Genomic DNA, 27576 nt, shown 5'->3' on the forward strand with positions numbered 1-27576 from the left:
ACTAAACCAAGGGCAATTATCACTTCAAATCCAATGGCACGAGAGTTGACAATTAGTTTATATAATAGGTCTAGCTTGGATCTTTGACGCAAAAAATTCAGACGCAATTCTGAAAGATACTTTATTTATTTATTTATTTATTTTTTTGACGCGATTCAAGTAAAAAGCTCATGTAGATGATTCTGTTTTGCTGCGAATCGCGTCATGGTGCATGAAAGGGTTAACAATCGTAAACTATTTTGCAGTCCGTTCTTAAATATGAATGATTGCTGTGGAAGCTAGAATGTCCCTTATATTTGCATCCAACTGTTGTATTCCTTCTTTCTGGTGTAGCAGTCCTTCAACAAACCACCTGTACTGGCCTGGATGGAGAGAGGACTTGCATAGTGGTGGGACAATCCAGCTGTCTGTTTTGGAGAAGGGAAAATGATAATACTCTGAAAATATCTCACATTGCATGCAACTTATGACTCATGTAGGAACTTGTAGCAATAGTTAGTAAGCAACTTGTGACTATAGTTAGTAAGCTGTGAACTTTACTTACCTTATGTCTATAAGACTGAATATACTTAAAGGACACTCAAATTTGTTTCACTTAGGTTCAGATGCTCACTGTGTTCTTCTGAAGACAGGTATTTTTTGACTTGGTACACACCTATGTCTAGTTACGAATCTGAGCGCCGAGGATTAATCACAGCCCAGGGAGTTGGTGCACATTTCTGTCTCAATGTGCTGTTGTATGCAGAGCCATAGAATAGGAGAGTGCCATCTTCATAACAGGCATCATGTTGTTACCAAAAGGGCCCTATGAAGTTGAAATTCAAATTGAATGCTGATACAATTTTTATTTTTATTTGGTGCTCCAGGTATGGTCAGATCTCTGAGAAGTACCTAGAGCACTACTGAGTCAGCATCAATTTGAATTTCACGTGGCTCCTTTGGTAACAGCATGGCACTGATGACAAAGTTTGCCAAACTCTATTCTGTGGTTCTGGTAGTATGTTTTCCTAAGCCCACAACAAACAAACCTGTTTCCATTATGGGAATATAACATTAAATATATGCAAAATTTAATCAATACAGCCTTTCCATGAACATAGTCTCCTAAAACAGATTGAATGTTAACAAACATTTACACAAGGCAAACAAGCTACAAAATGTTCAAGTAAGGACAATGCTGGACAAAAGTAATGGAAATGTTAAGTCCGTCAGAACACAATCTCCTAATTATGTGTGTAAGAATTATCAATCCTTCATGTGAAAATATCAATAATGTTCTGATGTGAAAGTTATTTTTAGTTAATTTGAGTTCCATTATTGGTGAAGGTCTTTAGATTCATGAATTTCATTAGGAGTATTAATATCCAGTTGTGAGGTCCTATATAAAGTATAGATCACTGCAGGCAGTCCACCGATGTTTACAGTTCGTGATGCTCCTGTTTTCCACAAAGTATGGACTCTCTTGATGTTCTGTAAGATTGAACAAATATAAGCAAAGAATAATTCACAAGATGCTTGTAACAATTTTTCAAGAATGAAATTCAGACAATTTCTCAAAGTAAATAAGTAATGAACAAAGGGAAAATTTGTTCTAGTCATCAACTTTACCCTCTTGCGCACGATGACGCGTTTCGCATCATCAAGGGTAAAAGGTCCTGGCGCACGATGACGCGTAACGCGTCATAAAAGTTTAAAAAATTGATTAAAAATTAAGTTTTCGGTGGAAGTGCGTTAAATTTGGAAGTGTCATTTGTTGGGATAAGTTTCTTAATGGTAACATATGGCAACCTTTCTAAGGAGCATAGATGAGGAGAGTGGAGCGATTTTTAGTTGTTAGCCTACTCTGATGGGAGAAGAAAAAAATACAGTTTTGGATATGGATGGCCCACATACCACAGGGGTGGTTAGGCCCCTTTCCAATAAAACTGCCTAATCTGAGGATGGCAGCCTTTTACAAAATAAATTTTTGAGCAATATGATACATTGTATTTTTTGTAATAGCTAATGCATTAAATTATTATGACTTAACTGAATGAAATAATATCAGAATCCATATCAGTTTTTCACAGAAGCAAAGCATATATATTGTGCTATATTGCTTGCTTGAGGCAGATAAATTTATGGATGGGATGAGAGCAGTTAGTGATATCTATCAGATGAGTTTGCAAAGTTCTACGTTGGTTCACACACAATCCTGGAGCAAACATCTAGAAAAAAACGCATCCAATACAGGTTCTATTAGCAAGTCACTTACCTTTATCATACTGCGTGTATCATATGTAAGCAAAATAGCACGCCCAGTGTTCATTTTAGTGACACGGGCCAACTCCACAAGGGATTGGTAGTAGAGAACACGGTTGTCAACTTTTCTTCCCATACGTTTTCCGAACGGTAGATCTGACACTACTGCATCTACGCACTGACTTCTTAGAGGCAGTCTTGTAGCATCCCACTGAGCAACATCAACCACCATAGATTTTCCTTTTTTCAACAGGTGGTTAATGTTATCTCTGCTGCGCTTCACTGCCTGGCCCTCATTGTCTCCACCAAGATGAACTACTTGAGGATGTGTGAGAGAACCCTGAAAAGAAAAAAATGTTAACTATGACTCCCCTGGTACAAGTCCTTCAAAATGAATATTTACTGGAAATAAATAAAGGAATCTCATCTGCCAGTAGAAGCTGAAACCAAAGGAATAATAAAATATGGAAATTAAATAATAATCTGGCCTTGGATAAAGTCTGGGAACTGGATAGAGTGTGAGGGAACTAAGGAATGATGCCAATATATCAGACTGATATTTGCACAAGACTTCCTGCCAATTAATAATATTTATGTAGGTACTTAAAATCTGTAATTTTATATACAATGTATTCTCACATTATATCAGTCTTTGTAAAATATGCATAAATAAAATTTTACCTCAGCATAAACTAAGGAAATGTTTTAAAGAATTATAATTTCACCTTTTTTAGTGATCACCTGATGTCTATGATCAGACTTTGACTCACAATGAGCCTACAAGCATCAGCAATCTCAGCTCTTCCATGCACTGTAGTCACTGTGCATTATGAGAGAGAGGAGGGGAGGGGGGGGGGGGGCATGATGGGAAGGAAAGAATTAACAAACCTACAACTACAACTGTACACTCCTGCTGTCTTCTTCCCTAATTGTATCTTTTCCCATAACCCACTTTCTTTTCTTGTTAAACCCTGGATTAGAAAACGGAAGAGAAAAAAAAGGGTGCTACTTTAGTATCTGGTCTACAGCAGTATTTGTAGACTACCCCAGTAGGTACTAAGTGTGGTGCTACTTCAGTTCAGTGTGCAGTCTACTGGTCTGACCTGTCTCCCAAGACCTCTTCTGATGTTGTAGTGTTACCTGAGTGCTCCTTACCTGACACCTGAATGACCTGACCTGTCTCTGGAGACCTTAGCTTGACCAGAGTTAATGACCTGACCACAGTCAGCGTATAGTAATCTAAACGTCTCGGCCCTGAGCACCCAGGGTGTACAAACACCGGCCCATCTGTGGTGTTGCGCATGCCCCCCTCGAGTGTCAGTGACCATGAACAATGTGGATGTAAAGGGGGGCCACACACACATAAACATAAAAACAAACTAAAAGTGATAGGGCAAGCTTTGAAATAGGTGCCCTCAAGGAAGACGTCACCTTTAGCTCGAGAAATACCATGCCCTACTAATAGGTCTCACAACACAGGATTGCCAATTGAGTGGGTTCTTCACTAAATTTGGTGGAAAATCATATCAGCCCAGCGCTGCAAATCTACGGACGAGTAACTGGTGGATGTTCTTGCACAATATAGCGTCATTTTTGCATAGCTTCACCTATCACCTGACTGATTCTTTGACCAAATAGTTGTAAATATTGCAGTTGGCAATACTCCCTTGTCAGAATCTGAAGAAGAGATGTCCGCAGTTCCCTCAATATGGCTGATCATCCCATATGCACCGACGTAAGTGTTAACAGTCAACACTCCCTGAACGTGCATGTACGTTCGCAAGAGAGGCATACATAACTGACTCCTATAGATCTGGACCTCCTCTTTCCAGTGGTGTTTTTGGCTTTTAGCTGTGATGAATAGTTTTTGAGATACAGAGGTTAAAAGAGAACCCCATTGGGCTGCCCGACTGCGCCTGAGGGGATAGTCGCGTCCGCACTGCGCGCAAAGAAAGGGTTAATAGATGGTGGTAGATCGTAAACTAAAGTAGAAACGGCTGCATAGACCGCATACTAAAGTAGCACCAAAAAAAGACAGGTACACAAGGGAGGAAAGGTAGAAGGGCATGCACACCACACAAATACACAAGTCCATGTGCTTGCATGTTTTCTACTTTACCTCCATAGGTATTGTAGCCCCTCCACACATAGGGTCAATTACCACCTCGCCAGGCTGGGGAGCTGCTAGCCGCATCATATTATGGCATACAGTTGCCCTCAGGTTAGTGCGGCCAAAATAAGTAATGTTTCGTTTGAACAAGGGCTCCCTGGTAAGGCAGAGTGCAACATAGACAAATTCTGTTTAAAGGAAAACAGGATACATTAACTAATTGATTAAGCTATGGAATTTTAATGTCATTACAAAAATTTTATTTGCAAAGGAAATGTACAATCAATCATTCACTTTACCTCTATCAATGCAGAGAAGGACCTCAAGGTCAAAGTTGGCTAGGTCCACCGGCCATCTGAACATGTCATTCACACCAGCACCAAACTGTCTGGCCGCTTCTGGACTGCCAAAATTATGGGTTGAACCAGTCCTGTGGATAACCTAAATAATTAAAGAGGTGTCAATATGCTTATGTCTTGTAATGACAGTATAAGTTATTTAAAGAACTCATAATCACTGATTTTCATGAGGGCTATGATAATTTACAGAAAATATTGAGGAATCGCCCAAATGGGAAGAATGTATGATGTGGCGCAGCTCAAGTTGTGAGATTAATGAGTAACATGTCTGATATGCAAATTTACAGAAGTGGAATGTAATAATGTACTTTAAATGGAAATATTGTTTAACATGATATGGTTAAAGTAAGATTGATACAGAGACATAAAACACAAAAGATTGCCATGGTGTATCACTGCTGAACAAAGGTGGGAATCTATAACAGACCAATGAACACAATGTAACATCAGAGCGGCTTGCAAGAAGAAATTAACTTTTAAAATTAACTAATAGACCATCAAAGTGTAAATATTAGTACATTATTTAGTTTTGCAAATAACAGGTAGTCCTTGAGGTAAGACAGGGTTTGGGACTGGCAGGCCAGTAAGTTGAATTGGTTGCAAGTCGAAAATTACATTAAAGAATGAATTATTCATATGTCCTGCTGCAGACAGAATGGTGTTCCTGCACCCCTTACCTTTCCCCCTAAACCCGGCTTTGTACTCATGTACCCGCCTCACCCCAGCCCTTCGTTCAGTTGAGGAAATGGAAGAGGAATTTAGAGGAGGATTGAGAGGTTTATAAGAGGATAATCCTCTTCCATTTCCTCTTGACTCTTTCCATACTGTGATGCCGATGTCTGTCATGGATTGAAAGGCGTCATCAAGGGTAAAAGGTCCTGGCGCACGATGACGTGAAACGCGTCATAAAAGTTAAAAAAATTTATTAAAAATTAAGTTTACGGTGAAAGTGCGTCAAATTTGGGAGTGTCTGTTGGGATAAGTTTCTTATTGGTAACATATGGCAACCTGTGTTGAGGGAACGAGTGATGAGGAGTAGGGGACGGTCACCTCGAAAAAAATACAGTTTTCTTGGTGTAACTCGGGAACTAATAGGCTTATGAGGATTTTGAAGATACCATAAGAACCCTCACTAAATTCTGCTTCGAAACATATATTTGGCTAAAAATGTTGGCCCACAAAATTTCGAGCTAGCGAGTGGAGAAGAGTTGGTACTTAGGATTTATTGTCTACAATACTCTATATGGAGACTTGAAACAAGTTTGTATTGTTTATTTTCCTCTATTTTTATTTGTGCATGTTCTAGTACAAGTCTTTATGAAGCCATTGATACCAAATTTATTGGGGTATGACATATCTGTGAGGGTAAAATACGTCCAGGAATGTAGAGTATTGCGGCGGCAAAAAAAGGCCGGTCGGGCCTGAAAAATGCATGGTGAGTGGAACAGAAACTTATTGGAAACTTACAGTGCACGAGAGGGTTAAGATGCTTCATACAATGTGAATAAAAAAAATAAAAAAATAAATAAAATAAAATAAAATAAAAAATAAAAAAAATAAAAAAAATGGCAGCTGTTTTTACCCATATCCAGGGACCATTTGGTGAAAACAATACCCGTCGTTTAAGGGCTAACCTGGTTGTAAGTAGGCCTATAAACTGGTAGATTAGTGACTATTTACTGTAGCATGTGGGAGTTCCACAGGCAACTGAGGGAGAAGAATGGGTGGGCTGGCTCGGCCCGCCCACACTTCCCCTCTCCTCCCTTACCCCAGCCTGGCTGGGTCAGTGGATGAGGACAACAGTGGGGAAAGGTGAGGGTAGGAAGTGTCAACAATACAATGCTTTATCCACAGCAGGATATTTGAAATGTCAACCCATTACTTAACCAAGTATTACAAATTTTATTGGGAGGTTGCAAGTGCGAGTGGTCTCAGTCGTGTAGTCGTAACTCGAGGACTACCTGTACATAATTATATAAAATCAAAGATATCCTATAATAAGGGAGTGATGACTTAACATTATATGAGTTGAATGGCAAAACAAGTTAAAATGTATAGTCTTGTTGCTACCTTAAACATAATGAAGTTTCTTAAAGCTGAAGCACAACATTCAAATTAACCATTCGCACATTGCTGTGAACTGTCTCTTACCTGCTGCATGTAACTCGAAACTTGGGTCCAAGAGCCTCTGAGTCACTGGAAATTGTGGTTGTTGGTGCCTCTGTTGATTCTCCTGAGTAATAGTATGTAAAAGTAATTTCATAACATAAGACACACACCTATATAATAATTAACTGGAGAGAAAAGTGTGCTGTGTGTGTGTGTGCGTGCGTGCATGTGAGTGTGTGTCAGTGGTGGGCACCACTAACCGAAAAGTTAGCTTCGCTAACTGGTAATCCACTAACTTAAAAGTTTGCTTCGCTGACACTAAACCGCTAAATTGATAAAGAAATTAGTGGAAGCCAACGCTAACCGGTAACCACTAACTTTTTTAATATGGATTTAGCTTCGGTTTAGTATTTTGCCTCTAAAACCCTTAAAAACAGACCTAGTGACCTGAAATTTCAATATGTTGTAGCTTAGACATAGAACTTTCCAGTAAGGTATAGCATGCCAAAATCAGATGATAAAGGTGTACACAAATAAACAAATTATATTCAACATACACAATACAAAAACAAACCTGTATGAAACTTTTAGTGGACTTTAAAGTTAGCAGAGGAGGAAGTACATTTAGTGGAGGCTAATTGGTCCGCAAACTGTTTCCAAAGTTAGCGAAAATGCTAATCAACTAACAAAAAAATTAGCTTCGCTAATTAGCGGTTAGTGGAACCGTGCCCACCACTGGTGTGTGTGTGTGTGTGTGTGTGTGTGTGTGTGATGGTGGTTATGGCAGTGCAGGCTCCAGTGCCAACACACTCCCAAGTTTTTTATTCTACAGACATCATGTTCAAAGCATTCAATGGTGATTTTTTGTTGCCTTTGCCTAATAATGGTTATGCTTATATATAAATGTAGGTTTAGTTGTCAAAAGTAGGTGAAAAAAGAACAAAAAAAGACAAGTTTTGAAAAAGTTTGTCTGATTTTATTTTTTACTATTTAAAGTTCTTCCTCAAACTAGTGGTTTCAGAACTAGCAAAGTTTATTTATTTCTATTTAACTTTAGACACGAGGCCCCACTGTATTATGAAATTTGTTCATTATATTGGATTAGATCAGAGATGAGTCATGGAAGGACAAGAGTGGAGGTGTTTACAATCAGGCGGACAAAGCTAGAGTGACTAGATGTGCTTTGCCACGTCAGCTTTTTTACACCGCTGCCAACCAACATGCATGTACGTGTTTGGCAGGCCCACCACCGAACCAAACTTCAAATTTATCAAACGTGTTCAGTAAATCCTGAATAAAGTGGACTGGTGCCAAAAATTAGTTAAGCTGAAATTAGTTTTATTGAGGTCCGTAAAAGAAAGGGTTTACTGTCGTTCTTTTATAGAGTTAAAGCTGTAAACTTTAAAATTCATTAAGAAGTAGGTAACAGCTATAAATGAGGCTTGTTTATAATTAAAGATTTAGAAATTTTTGCATTCTTTATAGTTTTAAGATAACTGCATTCATAATGCCATGATAATATGATTTTAGTATGAATAGGCAATTTTTTCCCTCAGTTTTCTTTCTTACTTGTTGCCTTGTATTCAATTAAGTTCATTTTGATGTCTCACCTCATGTAGAGATGATGATGATGATAGTGAATATGACTGAAAACTATTATACTACTTACTTTTATCATCTGCAGAGACTTCTGGAACAGATGACTCTTTGTCCTGCCTTAGGTGTTCAGGTATTACACCCTCAGGTAAATTATCCAGGATTTTCGATGACAATTTCATTCGTTTGAGATCAACCTCAGGCCGGGGCTGGCAGTACTCATTCTTCAAGGCGATCACCTTCCCAATAGGTTCTTCAGGGTAACTGAAGATTTCTTTCCACACCCTTGTACCTTTCTTCCAGTCTGGCCTTTCCGCAAACTTGTAGAGCTGCTCAAAACACTTCTCCTATGGAATGACCAAATATATAATAATTTTCTTTATTTTGAGTGAAATACAGCAGGATCTCATCAGTGACAAATTGGTGCCTGAAAAATCCTGTTATTAGTGAAAATGTTATTTGCGTGACATTGACATACTACATGTATGGTGGGTTAATGGATGTCACCACCCCAGGACCTCCACCCACTTTCACATATGAAACCCACCTATGACTACATTTTTTAAATGGTAAAAAGAATCTTTATATAACTGATGAGTGTGAGGGCAACTACCACCTGAACGAGGCGAACGACTTGCACACGTTTGCTGCTCGTCCGCATCAATCAGTTTGACGCCTCGGATGAACAAACCACTGAGGCCTCTTAACCCGCTTTGGGAGGCGACTTGGTGGGTGGCCAGCGCACTCCTCGTTAGACAGAAGCTAAGCCTCGTCCTGACCACTTGCTTCTGCACTGGCTCCAGCTCTGCTCTCACTCAGGTTTCCTCAGAACTGTGGGCTTGTTCTGGGTGACCTGACTCCCTGCACTTCCCTCGTCCACCATGTCTACACCACTTCAAGGTCAAAGCTATGCTGCCTCGTCACTGGCACACTGAGGATGAGACGCAAGAAGGAAACAAGCTGTGCACAGGTTCATTGCTGAGTCCGGCGTGCCGAAGCCTTCCCTTCTACTTTTGTGAGGCTGTTTACTTTTTATAAAGTAAATTGGTGTGTTCATACCTTCCGATTGCAGCACCCAACTTGGAACCTTTGACAATGAGTAATATAAAACTCACCTGAAGACAATCATTAACCCGGCAGCATCGGCGAACCTATTTTTGGGCTCTCGCGAGTTGGCCCGCTGAAACAGCGGACCCAGTTTGGGGCTCGGCTCAAAACGCCTAATTCGAGCTAATCATAGGCAGTGGCGGCATAGAGCAACCCACCATCCATGCTTTGGGTCGTTGTGGTGGGTGAGTGATCTTGAGGTGGGCTTATTTGTCATAGTTGGTGCTGTAAGGTCATGGCAGACTGAACTAGCTATCCATACAGTAATCACTTGTCAAATTCTCTAAAGTAAACAACAAGCGACTCTCGGCTAGATGCCACGCGTCACGAGACTGTCTATTTTGTAACAAACACCACCCAAAAAGAATGGAGTTTGAGTATAAGTAAATATTTTTAATGGCTTTATGGTTATGAGAGGAGTACTCTGATATACATTCCATGCTCTTTTCTTAGTCTCAAAATGCAGTGTAATGTTGCCGTTTCTCGGCCACTTCTCAGCTTTCCCATAGCCGAAGCCCACGGGTTAAGGGTATGCAGATTAATCATGTATCGGATGTCTGGATCCACATCCTCAGAACATCCGTATGATTTTTCATATCCGCATCCGCAGTTCTGATAAATTAAATATCTGCATCCACATCCACATTTGTGATGAAATAAATATCCGCATCCGCTTCCACATCCGCAAAATAGGTACATATGACATCCGCATACACATCCGCGGATCTCTGAAATCTGGCATCCGATACATCATTAATGCAGATATATTGTTCCCTTTTCCATAGTTCTTATCCAGGGTGACATACCTCACTGTGACATAGTTGGCTTATTTAAAAAAAAAAAAAATTTTCAATAAAAAAATTTAATATCTATTTGAAGTCTCCTCTACTTTTTTGTTCATGATTGTATAATGATTTGCTTTATGCAGCAAGTAAAGCAATCACTATGCTAAATTCTTTTGGTTAACTGATTTAATTAGTACTGCAAAATTGTATAGTGGCCTCGTGTCCAAGGCCTGATTGCCCAGTGTGTTTCGTGTCCAACGCAGCATGTTTTGGACAAGTATTTAAAAAGAAAAAAAAATAAATAAATAAATAAAAAATAATAATTTGTAACAAATTTAAAATGATCCAATATGCAACAAACCCCAGCTGATAAGTGGCCCAAATCTGCAGATTTTCTGTAATGTTAGGAAAAATTGTCCACTGGGCACTGCACTTGTTGCTTTTAGCCAAAAAGCCAGAAGTATGTTGTATGACTCCAGCCAGTAATATGAATGGGGGCCAGTAGCGAATACAGGGGGGGGGCTAGGGGGGCTTTAGGCCCCCTCCCCGAATTCCTTACTGTGTGTTAGGCATTTCCAGTATAGGGTGGGCTGGGTGCGCATAAACACAATGAAAGAAAACAGGCACGATCATGCTGCGTGGAGGCGAGCAGGCGCTTCATTGCTGCGTTGAATTTTGAGGTGAGGTTTTCGATTTTTTGCAAGTCTGATGTTATTTTTCGTGCTTATTTCATGGTGCATACTGTTCCTGAATGTGCCTGGAGTGTGCAAGTAAGGTACTGAATGTGGAAAGACACTCAATTGTGACAAAACAAAAAGACAAAAGAAAATTTCAAGGCACTAGATGCCGCCGACAAACTGTTTTCCTCCCGTTTGTCAATTTCATGATATCTCTGCTCAAGAGCAGGTTCGGAGGCAAAGACCTTGGACAAGTGCTTTTCCTAAGAGAGCTGCTGAAGAAGGCACCAAGCCAGCAGAACCTACTCAAGGTGGTGAAGCCATACTCCAACAATCTCGACCTGGAATCTCTCATGCATGCCGAGATCGATCGCTGGCTGTTTCGCTCAAAAGAACATCCAATTGTGATGGAAGCACTTGAGTTTGCCAAAGAAAACTGCTTCTCCAACATTGTCGTCCTCCTCAAAATTCTGGCAACCCTCCCCGTTTCCAACGCTTTGGCGGAATGGAGCTTCAGCTGCTTGAAGTTCAGCACCCTTAAAAGATTGAAGATGTACCTGCGCAACACCACGGGCGAGAAGCACCTGAATGGACTTGCTCTTATGGCCGTTCATGCTGAGCGAAACATCGAGGTCGACATGGTTATGGACAGATTCGCGATTAAGAGGGAGAGCGAGGCATAGTAAGAAATGTGCCATTTTAAGCATGCAACTGCATTCCGCTTGTAAATATATATAGAATAAAATAATAAAACAATAAATCCATAAAACTCAATAAAACCTAGTGGGTTGTTGATGTTAAAAGAAAGTTTTTTTTCAACCCTGAGTCTAACAACAACAAAATAAGTGGATAGTTCTCTGAATCCAGTGAACTGTATAAGTCACAAAAGGGTGAACAGTGATTTTGTAAATATACTAAAATTAAGTATAGATCACACATTATTTCAAAGCATGGAAAACCTATAACTTACCCTCTGATCTGCAAAGGTGAAGTTATTTGTCATTGCTAGTACAATGTTGACATTGTCAATGGACCGCAACGCCAGTACCTGCCCAGAAAAAAATCAGTCATCAAAATCTGGGGGTTATGGAGGAAGTCTAAGGGTCATGCACATAGAGATAGGGATGGTTAGATGGATGTGTAGTGCATCCCTAAATGAGAGACATGAAAAGTTTGAAATCAGAATAATGCTCTAAGATGTAGAATGGGTCTTGAATGTAATGTGTTGTGATGAGTTGAATTAGGTGCACAGGACATCTTGAGAGGATGCATGAGGGGAGTGCGGTGAGGAAAGTGAAAGGGGTAGTAATGACTGGGAATGGAACACCTGAGAGAGGAGAGGATTACACATATCTAGGAAAAACATTTGAAAACCCAGCAAACACAGCCTATGAAAAATATATCTGAAAAGAGGATAGGATGGAATGGTTTTACTATACATAGTAATGGCATGAATAGCAACATGTAATTTTCCCTAAAGAAAAAAATGACAAATAATGTTTCCTGTCAGTCCTAACATTCAGCTCAGAAACTTGGTGCCTCATGAAATATCTAGAGAGAAAGTGAAGAAGCGCACAATGAGTGGAGAAAAAAATGCTTTGTAAAACATGAAGACGGGAAGTGTGTATCATGGATTCGGAGAACGGACAAAGGTTTGAGGATATTTTAATGGCTATCAAAAATAAGAAATAGAGTTAGGCAGATCACATCCTCTGTAAAATTCATAACATGGACAACCAAAGTAAATGAGAAGCGACCCAGAGAAAGTGGAAATCAAAGCAGACAGATGAACAGGTTCAGAGATAAAATAAGAGTATTTGCTAGAGCAGGATGGGGTACACTAACATCAGACAGAGATAGGTAGAGAACATTAAGAAAAAGACTTGGTCTTGCAGTGGAGTAGCACTGACTGAAGATAATGCTCCTGCTGCAGCTACTGGATCAGTTGGAAGAAACAGATCAAAGAAGACTAATGAAGTAGTGCAGAATGACCTACAGATCCCAGGACTTAACATAAAGGCTGAAAATCAAGCAGAACAGAAGGTAGGGTAGCTATTAGGAGAATAAGGCCAATGCATGCAAGCATGTATGTATGAACTTTAAAAGGTGGTCATGATGAAAGACGTGGAAAACCTCATTGAATTTTTGATTGCTGTAAGCTCAAGTTATTGAAATGTCAATAACTGGTTGTGTTTGGTTCACCTGTATTTAGGTATACATGAACTTAAATTTGATGCAATCAAAACTCAGAACTATGAAGATATTAATTAACCAAAACAATAAAGAAAAATACTAAGCAAGTAATTTGCTAAATTTCTACAGGTATTTATACCCTTTCAATAGGTATGTGTATTGTACATTTACTTTCCTGTACAGGGCAAGTTCAGTGCTTCAATTTTTTACACCTTCATCATTTTTTAAGAGATAGGTCCTAATTTTGACTAGCTAAGTGATCGTCATGCCACTGTCTGAGTGGTTGACCCTGCAGGCAACTTACTCCTAAGAACACAAGTAGTGCTCAACATTTGTAACCCCATATGGCCACAACGCGTATTCCATAACAATACGTTTTTAGTAGCCTGACACAGAATTATGCATAAGCAAGCAGTCTGGGTAAACTCTGTTGTGACAAAGAGTAACAGTTACAGACAAGGGACCTGCTTTACATAAATGAAAAGAATTTAGAAAAAGTTGCATTATCTCATAGATAAAAGATAATTACCTTTGAAACATCAGCAATGTTCACATCAATGAACACTCTTCCTCTTGCCTGCACACAATTACTAACTCCCAATTTCACCATACACTCCTCAGCAGCAACCTGTTGAAGGGATTATATTAGAATCTCTCTCTCTCTCTCTCTCAGTAAGGGATCTTACTGTTGATGATGATTATGATACAGGTAACTTTCGATTTACGCGAGTTTGGTTTACGCGTTTTTAAAACAACGCGGGGTCCAAAATCTAAATAAATGTTTAATTTACACGTTTTTTCACTTATACGCGATATTTTATGGAGTGGCCACCAGATGTCTCACGCAACTGGACTCACACGGTGCCGCGGCCACACAGCTGAGCTCAGTTCTTCCCGCGCACCACTTGAACAACAATACAGTACCCACGCTGCCATGGTACTCAACAATAGGGGTGGGCAGGTACCGGTACCAGTACTGGTACCAATACTAGCCAGTCGCTCATAGTGTCCCTCATTTCTTCCTCACAGGAGTGAGGCTGAGACTGAGTGCCTGAGTGGATATCTTGGTGATATGGATACTCTCTCTCTCTCTCTCTCTCCACTAAATGAAGCGAATATTTATTTTTCGATAGAAACCTACCTCTTGTTTGATTTACATTGTTTTTGATTTACGTGACCTCTTCAAGGACACAATACTCACGTAAACTTTTTATTTATTTATGATATATTAGAATGTTTGTGTATACAAAGAACCCTCAAGGCCTCTTATATGAACTGTAAACTAAACATGCTGATTTGCATTAATATTATACCATACAAGCACACGAAAGACAAGCTAGCATGTATCATACAGTATAGTCGGAGTGGTAGCATGGCCAAGCAATGTTATGCATGGAAATTTCTGTGCATAACAATACTCAAACGATTTACAGCCTTTCAAATACCTAGAATTTATCTCATTGCAGGTACATAAAATGACATTTGGCTCTGGAAGTGCCTATACATTAGGAATTTTGATAATTCGTTGAATGTAAATAACATGGGTAATATTCAAAATGGCCTAGCATCACATACAACAGTTATTATCTACTATTTCATGTTATTTTGAATATTGATCATTATTTACATGCAGTAAATGATTAAAATACCCTTTATTTGCACTTGCAGAGCCAGATGTCTTTTAATGTACGGTACCTGAAATGAGATGAATTATTTAATTATAGGCATTTGAAAAGCCATAGAATACTGCTTGATACAAGCTTGTCTTTTTGTGTGCTCGTGTGTATTACTATTATCGATGCAAATTGGCATGTTTGGGACTTATAAGGAATGCGGGTTGTTTTGTTTATATAAATATTCAAATATAATATTGAAAAATTACCACAACAGTTGATTTACATGTATTTACGAACTAGAAATGCACAGGTGCCATCTATCAAAATTCCCGCTTTGGTGATGGACAGATGAAATGAAACAGACTATAGTAGAGTAATGACTTACCTAAATTTGCATTTTTTATTAATGGACTGTCAATATGGATATCATCCTAAATCACCGATCACCAATTTAGTGATACAAAAACTTTCGTCAATATTTATGATACCATAGATAACAATGTGTCAGATAACATTTTTTTGCAATTTCTCTAAAGCATTTGACACTATTTCACACTCAATTTTGTTACATAAAATGTTAGTTTATGGATTAAGAGGAAAAAAATGATTGGTTCAAAAACTATTTAAATAATCATGCAGCAACAATACACTATAATAATATAGTTTCTCCCATAAAACCTGCTAAAGTTGGTGTACCTCAAGGATCAGTATTAGGCCCAATCTTATTTTTATTATTCATAAATGATATTGTCCATTGCAGTGATAAACATTTTTTTTGTGTTTGACAATGAGACAATGTTCTCTTTCAAATCAGTAATCTAATAAATATCCAAAACATTGTTAATACTGAGCTAGTGGAACTCTCAAAATGGATAAGTAGTAATAAATTAATGAATTACAAGACAATGCAGTACATGATTTATCACTCACATAGAGCTGACGCATAATATCACTAACATTATGGATGATGCAACTTTAATGAATGTTAATGAAGCTAAGTTTTTAGAAATAGCTGTTGATAGCCAGTTGATATTCTGATGAGTAATTAAAACCTTTCATGATTAGTTAAATGTGCAACTGTTGAACTGAGTACTTCCATTATACTTACATCCTCCAATCCAGTGACCACTGTGGCCTCAAGTGTGCACAGGTCTGGATTGTCCACATTTAGCCCCTTGAGTCTCTCTGGCACTATACTTGTTATTATAGGAGCCATAGTGAGTAGCTAGTGTACAATCTGAAGTCTGTTGAGGGACCAGTTCTGCCTGAAATTAAGATATATCATTTAACGTGGTTTCTTATAGTAAAACAGAAGCATGCAAAGAGTGAAAAGTTTTGATAGGTTTTTAATGCCAATATCTCATCTTTAGCATGTGTTATGCCCTGTTTGCGAAATTACTCACTACAGGTAGTGGACAGTTTTTGTTCATTTCATGAATTGAGCTGAGATGTTTTGCTGCCCATTTCATGAACTGAACTGTCTTACTGCCCATTTCATGAACTGAACTGTCTTACTGCCCATTTCATGAACTGAACCATCTTGCTGCCCATTTTATGGAGTTAACTGTCTTGCTGCCCATTCCATGAGCTGAGCAACTTTGTCACCCATTTCATTTAATGAGCAACATCGTATAACTACTTTGGTATGACAAGCCACATAAGTAACAGCTTTTGATCTCACTCATCCCAAATGACATACACAAGGTAAGTTATATAACTGAAGGGGTTAAATTGCTGTGCCAGGTGACCTGAATGTGATCATGTGAATAATAAACAATTTTCTGACGGTCACTTGAACTACGGTTTGCATTATCATTATTGCTACCATCACCATCCTTCAAAATTTGTATGATCTCTTTTTTCCAATAGGTACAGATAGTGCCACAGAGCCTGAAGAGGGAAATAAGCATTTTCATCCTGCCAAACATGTGAGGCTAGAGGCTAAAAGGATGATGGTCTGTAGAACAAAATCACTATGACCAATTGATAAAGGTGATAATATTGCAGTACTTGTTTTGCAGTTCAGCTGGAGGGAAGGGAATCTTCTAAATTTAATTGAAATTGTGCCATCTACTAAAGAGAATGGTTGCTAAAAAAATTGGTACATGGTTGTTTAATTACGGTACCCTCCTGATTTTCGCGCTTGCTTTGTTCCAAAGGTATAGCGTTAAACTCAAGGATCGCGAAACTCGGGGTATTAAAAACACTGAAAAAGCGCTTTTTTATTCCAGCTGACTTTTTTTTTCCCACTTTATCTCAAAATACGTATCCTGGAAAAAGGAAGAAAATGGGAAGGGAGAACTACAATTGGCTGACAGTTTTGAAAACACGATTGTGATTCGCTGAGAGTTCAGTGACGTCATCGATGGTGCTCACCCAATCAGTGGCCTCGCTGCCTTAGGGCAGTGTCACACTGGCCCAACCGTTGGGGCTGTGGGCAGCCCCGGTTGCCCGTGCTACTGGCTGGGAGCGAGTTGTCGGTTCCCCATGAGCTGGTGTCACATTGGGGCCTTTTTCCTCCAACCGTGTTGGTGGTGGGGTTAACCGGCAACTCCAACTTTTCTGGATGTGTGTCACACTCGGCCAAGGTCGGTTGCCCATATCCACAACATAAACAAAGCAGCCACCCTGTATCGACATGGTGTCATCTGCTTAATGAAAATCATCAGCTGCAGATTTGGTTGGAGACATCGCACATTTTTATGGATGGGGCGTGTTCTCATCCAGGTAAGATATACAGAGCTTCTACAGTACTCCTATAATTCCTACAGTACTTTTACAGAACTCCTATGACTCCTACAGAACCCGTTTTACTTTTTTGTCAATGTGGTCCTCAAGTTGCAGTTCTGCAGTCCAGTTTCTTAGTATGGTTGTTGGACAGCTCGACTTCTTCGCTGATATATAAATGAATCAGCTCCCGGGACGCCAAGGTGAATGTCTGGGTCAGTGACACGAGCCGGCAAGCTTTGGCCATCGATTACTGTTGCGGCGATTTCCTTTTAAACTCTGGCTTATAATTATGATTTACATGGTTCTTTCACTCAAGGACAAGAGGTGAGAATACCAGGTGAGGACTACTATTCTTCATGCCCTACCACAAAAACGAGATAGCCACGAAGTGTTACCTGCCAGCTGGAGACACGCACAGCGCCGCGTCCGGGATGTAAACACGGCTGGCTGGCCGCCGCCACGGGCCTAAAGATGAACTGCTGAAGGAGAGGAGCTACAGGCCTAAAGAAGACATGCTAGATTGATTTACATAGATATACAGACCACACAGTCTAGGTAATTATTAAAAGTCACTACGCGCCTCCAAAATACGATATTACGCCTCCGTATTATAGTTAAGGGACGAAATACATGACTAGTATTACTCTATCTCTGTATTCATTCCCATCTAGTGCTTGGGCAATGTTCTCCGTCCCCACATTTTATTGTCTTATTGTCCAGGGGGAGGTACTGCCCCCTCCCTTGTTGTGCTTTCCTTCCTACCATTGTATCTTTTTAATTTCCTGGTGCTCCCTTCACATGTATTAATATTTGTATAATCTCACTCTGTCCTGCCTGGGGGTAGGGATGGCATGTTCCTCCCTTCTCCCTTGTTGTTTACCTGCAACAATAAACTATCAATCCAAGAAACTGGCAGCCAATTATCGACCTATAAGCCTTACATCAGTTCTTTGTAAAATCCTCGAGTCCTTTATATGTGAAGCATTACTAGACCACCTCTCTTCCAACGATGCCCTATCTCCACAACAGTACGGTTTCCTACATGGAAGGTCTACTACTTTGCAGCTTTTACATTATATTAACCACTGTGCTGAAGTAGTAGCTAAGGGTGGTATAATGGATGTAGTATACCTGGACTACGCCAAAGCTTTTGATACTGTCCCTCACAGACGTCTGTTAGCAAAGCTCGAGAGTTATGGCATACAGGGGAGGACCCTTGCATGGATTGAGAAATTTCTTATTGGAAGGTTTCAAACAGTTGTTGTCAATGGTGAAAAGTCTTCCAGATCTGGAGTGTTGAGCGGCATCCCCCAGGGTAGTGTCCTGGGCCCAACATTATTTGTTATATACATAAACGATTTGCCAATCTCATTAAAATCAGATACTTATATGTTTGCTGATGACACAAAAATTCTACGACCAATAACAAAATCTGAGGATGCATATGAGCTTCAGCGTGACCTAGACATGATGCAGAGCTGGTCTGACGACTGGCTACTGTGTTTCAATCCATCAAAGTGCAAAGTAATGTCTGTGGGAGCCCTTGAGAATATTGTATATACACATCAGCAGTACCAAATATATGGAGAGGTACTTGAACATGTTGATGAGGAGAAAGACCTGGGTGTACTAGTTGACTCAACCTTGAAATTTGAACAACACATCCTTAACCAAATTAAAACTGCCAACTCCATGATGGGTCTTATCCGACGGGTCTTCTCATACTTGAGTCCAGATATGTTCAAACTCCTATACCCAGCCTTTGTCCGAAGCCACCTGGAATACGCACAAGCTGTATGGTCACCAAGATACAAGAGTTTGGCAGACAAAATTGAACACGTCCAAAAAAGAGCGACCCAACAGGTGGATGGTCTCCAGCACCTCGACTACTCAGATCGACTTAAATTTCTGGACATGCCAACATTGAAATACAGACGCTGTAGAGGGGACATGATAGAACTGTGGAAACATCTCAACCAATACAAAAAGGAGTTACTCCCAGCAACCTTCAGACCCCTGGACAGACCCAGCCGTCGTCATTCAAGACAAATCTACCAACATCGCCCTGTTGATGGTGTCTATGGAGTGCAGCGGAACAGTTTTTACTACAGAACAGTCCCACTATGGAATAATCTCCCAGCTGAGGTTGCTGAGGCCAGATCGCTGATTTCTTTCAAAAATCGTCTGGATAACCATTGGAAGAGATTAGCATTTAAATATGACCCCGCCAAGCCGCCACCACAGCCAACCCACTGTCAACACTTCGAGGATCACCAAGTGAGCGCAGCATAGAGTCATTTTGACTGGACTGCGTTATGTACTTAAGTGTACTTAAGTGTAAGTGTATGTCCCTTAACCATAATATGAAGGCGGAAAAACTTAAAAGTAAAGAAAAAATGGTAAAGGTAGTGAAAAAGAATATTATACATACGAGCGATGTGTTTTGATGGCGGACATTGGGAAATAAGCAGTGTTGCCAACGATCCGGTTAGCGATGGTACGCTAGGTTAGCGATGGTACGCTTAGTTCAGGTCCACCACGCGTGGTTATTTTTTTTTAGAACACGCACCTTTACCTGATACTATACCCGGCCCAAACCTTCACAGAAGCCTTTGGGTAAAGATGCGTGTTCTAAAAAAATAAAATAAAAAATAAATAAAAACACGCGTGGTGGACCTGTAACATTTATAACTGGGCGACCATTTGCGCCCAGTGATGAAAAATGGTCGCCCAATAAAGCGATTTTTTAAGTACTGGGCGACCAGATCAGATCCTCAAACTTTATGAGGAAATTTTAGTAAATTTAAGACAGCTCCTGCATTGGCCTTCTATCTCCGTTTTCTTTCATTTGAGAATTCGTTAATATTGAAATTTTCTCCCTTACTGATTTCAGTGTTTTTACATAGATCGAGTGAGTATGATAGTTTAATATAACATTATAAATTATCAAAATAACAATAATAATACATTTATGTTGAAATAAACAGCCAAGCATATAATGGTGGAAGTTTTCCATCATGTAGGAGTTAAAAATCTCCCAACCCGGAACTGCGTTTTCCAAACTAGTTCACTAACCTCTCACAATATTGGTCCTGAACGAGCTGTCTCATGCCATACTATTCTCAATGGCCCTAAACAATTCAGCTACTCAAGATAGGCCATCAATAGTCGGATGTATATTGCCCTTAACAGTAGTGGGACAGCACACTTTGATCCTAGACCCGCTGTAGCAAAGTTTCTCCAGAAAAAAACAGCGCAGATACAAAGTTCCAGACAAAGAATTATATCAAGATAGGCATTTTATAAAGAAGTTCTTTGCCAAGGAGAGTTCAGTTTAATGCCTTTATTTGTTTCTTGATCATGGTGCTTCTTATTTAAACTTTTTTTTTTTTTGAGTTTTTGAAAAAAAAACCAGTTTGTGGCAATTAATGTGCATATTTTCTTTCTTTTGATACACATGTGAATTAAATAATCTTCTTATTTTCTATATTGCATATTTGCTATTTTTGTGATATGGAGTAATTTACCAGAAAAGTATATTATTTTCAGTATAAAACAATAAATACATGTATTAATTTGGTACTGACAGGACCACGAGGTACCTCCTCATAAGTTTTGTTAATGTGTATTCTTGGTTTATTGTATTTCTTTGAAAGAGAATGATGCATTACATTACACAAGATAGGCTATTACATTACAGCGTGCAAAGTTCGAATTAAATTCCTTGATCATTGATATTAATATTTATATAACTTAGTTTTACTAAATTCCTTATCATTTAGATACATTGATTTTAGCTTTGGGTTTGGGCTATCCAAGTCATGTCGCCCAGTGAAATTTCCTTAAAAAATGCACTGCAGCCCACATCTCATGTCGAATATATTTAAACTACCCCAACCGAACTTTACATAACCAAACCTTTAACGGGGGGGCTTCGCCCCTCTCGAGCCCCATCCTAACCGAGGGGGACTGCGCCCCCCCTGGACCCCCCACATTATAACCTCCTAGGGATAAAGACCCTAGAAGTAGAGCAACTCTTGGGGAGTGTCATGTCGAATAGGTTTAAACTACCCCAGCCGAACTTTATGGCCCTGTCACACTACGACGTGTTGGACGACGTATGAGCTGCGTGCTGATTTTGGCCAACACGTCGGCGCACGTCGAACTTTTTGCCTTCTCTAGCGAGTGTATACTGATAGCCCATAGCGTGTGAGCTGCGAATGGCCAGCGTGTTACGGCGTGTTGCGTCGAGTTAAGTGGTTTCCCAATGCTTTTCGGCGTATGAATTGCGTGCGCATTGCGAGCTCTGCGTGCTAATAACGCGCTGTGCGTGTAAAGCAGCGAGTTCTGCGTTCTTCTGACGAGTTTTGACGTGTGTATTGCGCGCTCATACCGCGCAAGTAACGTGTAAATTACGAGCTGTGTGTGCGCCTGACGAGTCCAGTCCGTGCAGGGCGAGCTTTAAAAGCTCGACGCGCGCTGCTGCGTGTGCCAGCGCCGAGCGTCCAATCCCACCTCTGATCGCATTTTTGTAGTTTATATAATTACTGAAGAAAGACTTCGGATTAGTTTTACACCACAAGTGTTGAAATCAAATACGTGTAAATATTCATATTACCTTGATATAAATAAAATAAATAAATTAGATTAATAGATCCCCCTTACCCGTGTCTCAGTTTCGACCAAGGAGTTGAGATTCGGATCTTCAAATCGCCTGTGCTCCCGGTCTTTACTGTAAGGATGCGAGACATGGACACTAAATAATAACTTGAAATGGATGAATTTGCGTAATGCCAGAAAATCCATGCCATGGAGTGAATATTAGGTATTAGTTTTATTAGCTTAAATGTTTCCACAAACTAGCACATTAGCACATAAAATGCATGTGATACTATTGAACCAATGGAGAGAGAGATATATTTGGTTGGTGTTCCTTGCAGTTTAGAGCATGTTCATTAGGCAGTACTTGAATGAACTTGCTCTTCTTCCTTGTGTGGAGGAAATTGAAAGCTTTCAAGAAAATCAGTGAAGAACACGTGAAGAACATCACAGCCAGGTGAGCATGACTTATGCACCTTCAATTAAGGTAAAGTTGAGGGAATACGGCATATCTAAGGGTGGCCTCTGTTCTCGTCTCCGTTGCATCGGCCCTTCAGCCTGTGGTGCGTAAGAACCTAATATTCCGGGACGCAGGGCAGGTGTGGCATCCGAATTTCCACAGTTTACCTTCCTCATGTTTCCCCAGGCATCCATTTATCGGCCAGTCTGACAGGGAGTATGAACAACCGGGTGGGATGCACGCCGACTGCCCGGGGCGGGATTCGAACCCGGGCCCGAGGATTCGTAGCCTAGACACGCTAACCACTGAACCACGGAGGTCGTAAGACAAAAGAATTTTCAAAACACCCACCATAGTTATAAAATGTACACACTCATATAAAATGTTTACTTAACTTCAAAAGTCATTGCACACATCATTAATTTTAAGATATATAATATTACCTTCAAAACAGAGGAGTCTTTCGCTTTAGGAACCGATTGTTCATCCCAGTGTAACAATGTGTAAGTCAATGTATTCTATTTGGATGAGAGAGAGAGAGAGAGAGAGAGAGAGAGAGAGAGAGAGAGAGAGAGAGAGAGAGAGAGAGAGAGAGAGAGAGAGAGAGAGAGAGAGAGAGAGAGAGAGAGAGAGCGTTTATTGTTGTAGGTAAGCAACAAGGGAGAAGGGAGGAACATGCCATCCCAACCCCCAGGCAGGGCAGAATGTGATTATACAACTAGTAATACATGAGAGAGAGAGAGAGAGAGAGAGAGAGAGAGAGAGAGAGAGAGAGAGAGAGAGAGAGAGAGAGAGAGAGAGAGAGAGAGAGAGAGAGAGAGAGAGAGAGAGAGAGAGAGAGAGAGAGGGAGAATTATTAGAAAGCAGGACAGACAAGACCTGACCTTGGAACAGACAGCTATCAGCCAGACGAGGAGACTAACAAGACAGACAACGAACACTTCACTACCAGGTGCTGCCCTCTGAAGGACCTTGGACGCCTATCCTCCTCCTCCTCCTCCTCCTCCTCTTCCTCCTTCCTTCCCTCCCTCAGTGCCTTCCCTTCCCACTCCGACCATTGCTTGCGACACGAGTCCTTACCACACACCTCTTGACAGGACGAAGAAGAGGAGGAGGAGGAGGAGGAGGGGGGGAAGATTTTACTACTAATATTAAAAAAGTCGATAACAATGCTGAAAATGATGATGATGATGAAGACGAAGACGACGACGACGACGAAGAAGAAGAAGAAGAGGAAGAAGAAGAGGAAAAAGAAGAGAAAGAAGAAGAAGAAGAAAAAGAAAAAGAAAAAGAAAAAGAAAAAGAAAAAGAAAAAGAACACAGAACAGGTGTAAGGTAAGATAAAGATTGTATAAGTGTATTCACGATTGCCCACCAATGGTATTTGCTTTGTTACTTTAAAGTTTTTTGAAGCCCTCAGTTCCTAGTTCGAGGAAAAGAGAAAATGGGGCAATGGGTGCACATTAGATAAATTCAGGTGTGCTGATGAAGTTGGCAGGGATGGGCTCACTAAGAACAGAGGACGAGTGGAACAGACTTTCGCCCACATTACAAACTCTCTCCAGGATTAACTGTGAGATTCATTCGGTATGCGGGCATGTGGCACGCTACGCAGAAGTCGACATTGCAGAAGAAGAAGACCCGCTGGCCAGGTTGTTTCTGTAAGGGACAACAGACCGGATTGGCTATACATACAACACCACACTCGGCCACCCGGAAAAGTGTCTAGGTCTCATGGATCTTCTTTTTTATATCGGGATTCCGGAAAAAATGTTACTGTTTGGCGTCAAATCTCAAACACGGTACCTGATGGTCGGGAAATAAAACATTTATATTACTCATAGTTCGTGGGCTTTAAGGTTTGGTCGATTTCTGGTAAATATGAGTATTGAGTGCCTGGTGTACGCGGGCCCGTATCTAATTACCTACGGCAGAAGGCAGATTGAACACGGTTAAATTAAAACAAACAAACAAACAAACAAACAGAAAAAACCCAGCATGAATACTGTGTTGGGGCCATGAGACGCCCAAGGGAACCTACTGGCCATGAGGAAATGAGACGGGAAACAAACAGAAGGCTACAGATGGAGGTGATAAGGGTGTGAGCTGACTACGGCAAAGACCAAGGAGACTGGAGTAAGCTTCCTAAATTTGCACGGTGCACTCCTACATGAGTCTTTTGGTAGGGACGGAGTGTCAAACTAGAGAGATCGTGGATGTGCGGGAGGCTCCGTGAATGGAAAAGGGCAACCAAGAGGCTATGTAAGATGAGGGAAAAGAAGGAGATGGATGCAAGGCAGTGACGGCAGAGGATGAAAGGGAGTATAAAAGTGAGATGTGTGAGAGGATGGAATGTGGAGAAAATGGAGGACCTCAGCAGGGGAAGGGATCAGTGGAATGCACAGGCACAGACGAGAGACATGACTGATTTGACGTCTGGGAGTTAGTCTGACTGATAAGGGTAAGAGTAAGCAGCCGAAGAAAGGTGGAGTGGAAGTGCTTGTGAGGCGAGAAGCAGATATAGACAGAGGAGAAAGATGTAGGTGAGTGAGAGATGAGTGAAGAATAAGGAGTGCGACAGTTTGTTATGGAAAGAAGATCATTAATAACAGGAAGAGAGTGGGTGATAGGACAGAGCCCTGCCGAACACCACTGTTGGTAGGTTTAGGGGAAGAACAGTGACCGTCTACCACAGCAGAGATAGAACGTCCGGAAAGGAAACTGGAGATAAAGGAACAGAGAGAAAGATAGACTCCGTATGAGGGCAGTTTAGAAAGCAAAGAGTTGTGCCAGACTCTATCGTAAGCTTTCGATATGTCTAGCGTAACTCAGAAAGTTTCACCGAAACGGCTAAGAGAGGATGACCAAGAGTCAGTTAAGAGAGCAAGAAGATCACCAGTAGAACGCCCCTTGCGGAACCCATACTTGCGATCAGATAGAAGGTCAGAAGTGGAAAGGTGCTTTTGAATCTTCCGGTTAAGGATAGATTCAAAAGCTTTAGATAGACAGGAAACTAAGGCTGTAGGGCGGTAATTTGAGGGATTGGAACGGTCCCTCTTCTTAGGCATTGGTTGTATCAAGGCGTATTACAGTTCATTAGTATATCAATCTGAATATTAGTTATTAAGTATAAAGTGCCTTCCCCCAAAGAGGACGATACTGCCCCAAAATGTGGGGAAAAGTATGAGGGATTTGCAAAGCTCCAGGACAATTACTTGATTGCCAGAGTATCATACAAGACCAGTCCCGTAATTTTGGCAGATTTTTTTATATTTTTGGAGGGGGGGGGGGGTAGAGGGCATCATAAGTTTATGAGTTAGGGGGTGAGGGTAGCGAGCGAAGCGATCATGAGCAGTTTGGGTAATTTTTTTTAAATAAGCATTTCTACGGGCATTTTGAGGCCGATATAGAAAACATTGGGGCTGGGGTCATAGCCCCCTATCCCCCTGGAAATTACAGCCCTGTAATAGAAATTATAATAATAATGATAATAATAATAATAATAATAATAATAATAATAATAATAATAATAATAATAATAATAATAATAATAATAATAATAATAATAATAATAATAATAATAATAATAATAATAATAATAATAATAATAATAATAATAATAATAATAATAATAATAATAATAATAGAGTAGAATCAATAGTGGTAATCTTGGTTTTGAAGTATCTGCTACCACTGCAGATATGGCACAACTCGTATTGTATGAATCTTAACACACACACACACACACACACACACACACACACACACACACACACACACACACACACACACACACACACACACGCACAGAGTCCCACAGTCACACACACTCCACACATGCCCGCACACACGCACACAAAATGCTAGTATTGTCTGCGCCAAGGTGACTTCTTGCAAGCTTACGAAACGAGTGATAAAGTTAGGTGAGGTCAGACAAACGAAGAGGGTAGAAGCACTGTGCACGGGACGAGGACACACGACAGGGTTAGCATGGACAGGAGACGGAAGGGATGAGACGGGCCAAGGACGGAAGAACCCAAGATATACGGTAGGTACTTACTATACATACATCGTAGGGTGCCTAATGTACGTGGTATGGGTTCTTTCTACTTAAGCCATAGAATAATTTTTCATTTCTAAGTTTCGAGTGATTTTTATACTTGTTTCTCTGCGTCTGCCGAGTTATGAAAGGAAGAAGGGTTGTGTAGAGGGACGGATAAAGAATGGAGAAAGGGATTAAAAGAGATGATGGAGGGAGGAAGGTATAGAAGGGAAAAGAGTGGATAAAGAGGAGAGGGTTGGTGGTGAGACGTTAGGGGAGAAAAATTAAGTCTTCTCAGTGTTTTTTTTTTTTTTTTTTTTGTCTAGTTTATGAAAATTGGCGACTTATTGATTAAAAGTTCACACGAGGGATAAAACTTGTATGAGTTGCAAAAGTGAAGTACGTTTAGGTCAGTATATTGAGAGAGAGAGAGAGAGAGAGAGAGAGAGAGAGAGAGAGAGAGAGAGAGAGAGAGATAAAGAGAGAGAGAGAGAGAGAGAGAGAGAGAGAGAGAGAGAGAGAGAGAGAGAGAGAGAGAGAGAGAGAGAGAGAGAGAGAGAGAGAGAGAGAGAGAGAGAGAGAGAGAGAGAGAGAGAGAGAGAGAGAGAGAGAGAGAGAGAGAGAGAGAGAAAAAAAAAATGATTGTATATTGCGGGCTTTCTACGTCCATGCCATACGATCTGTAATCGACTACAGTGCACCATGCCTGTGCTCCTTCAACCCTCAACTCCTTACCAAGCTCGAGGTTGCCCAAAACGATGCTTTGCGCGTCATAATGGGCGCACCTAACTGGTGTCGGGTGGCAAATCTTCGGGCAGAGAGCGGCCTCCTCTCCAACACCGAATATTGGCCAGGACGGCGTGCACTGCAGCGAAACTAATACGAACTCGCCCCGACCTATCTATTTCCACCCAGCTGGTTCAGGTCTTACGGCAGCCACAGAACGATGCAG

At 40.6% G+C, this 27576-nt stretch overlaps 1 protein-coding gene across 2 annotated transcripts; it reads right to left on the reverse strand.

The window, feature by feature from the left end:
• Nucleotides 1–1058: 1058 nt before the first annotated feature.
• On the reverse strand, nt 1059–18042 carry LOC127009664 (tRNA (guanine(6)-N2)-methyltransferase THUMP3-like). Of its 2 annotated transcripts, XM_050882942.1 has the most exons (10): nt 17919–18042; nt 15902–16058; nt 13707–13805; nt 11955–12032; nt 8489–8762; nt 6862–6943; nt 4651–4781; nt 4361–4539; nt 2255–2581; nt 1059–1470 (listed from the first exon to the last, which is right to left on the reverse strand). In XM_050882942.1, exons 2-10 carry the CDS (start codon nt 16007–16009, stop codon nt 1315–1317), a joined length of 1434 nt encoding a protein of 477 aa, XP_050738899.1. In that variant the 5' UTR covers nt 16010–16058; nt 17919–18042; the 3' UTR covers nt 1059–1314. The 2 variants fall into 2 exon arrangements, with proteins under 2 accessions (XP_050738899.1, XP_050738900.1); XM_050882943.1 differs by lacking the exons at nt 1059–1470; nt 2255–2581 and having other exon boundaries at nt 4391–4539; nt 4651–4792.
• Between the last annotated feature and the right edge of the window lie 9534 nt (nt 18043–27576).

This window comes from Eriocheir sinensis, chromosome 41 (assembly GCF_024679095.1).
Source record: "Eriocheir sinensis breed Jianghai 21 chromosome 41, ASM2467909v1, whole genome shotgun sequence".
In the NCBI taxonomy this organism is placed as follows: Eukaryota; Metazoa; Arthropoda; class Malacostraca; order Decapoda; family Varunidae; genus Eriocheir; species Eriocheir sinensis.

Bases quoted from the DNA above. Each gene is read 5' to 3' on its own strand.
- LOC127009664 (XM_050882942.1), bottom strand. From the start codon at position 16,009: ATGGCTCCTATAATAACAAGTATAGTGCCAGAGAGACTCAAGGGGCTA. The intron at 12,033-13,706 runs GTAATTATCTTT...TTTTCTGGGCAG, and splicing joins ACATTGCTGATGTTTCAAAG to GTACTGGCGTTGCGGTCCAT. The intron at 2,582-4,360 runs GTAAAGTAGAAA...TTTTCTTTTCAG, and splicing joins GGGCTACAATACCTATGGAG to GGTTCTCTCACACATCCTCA.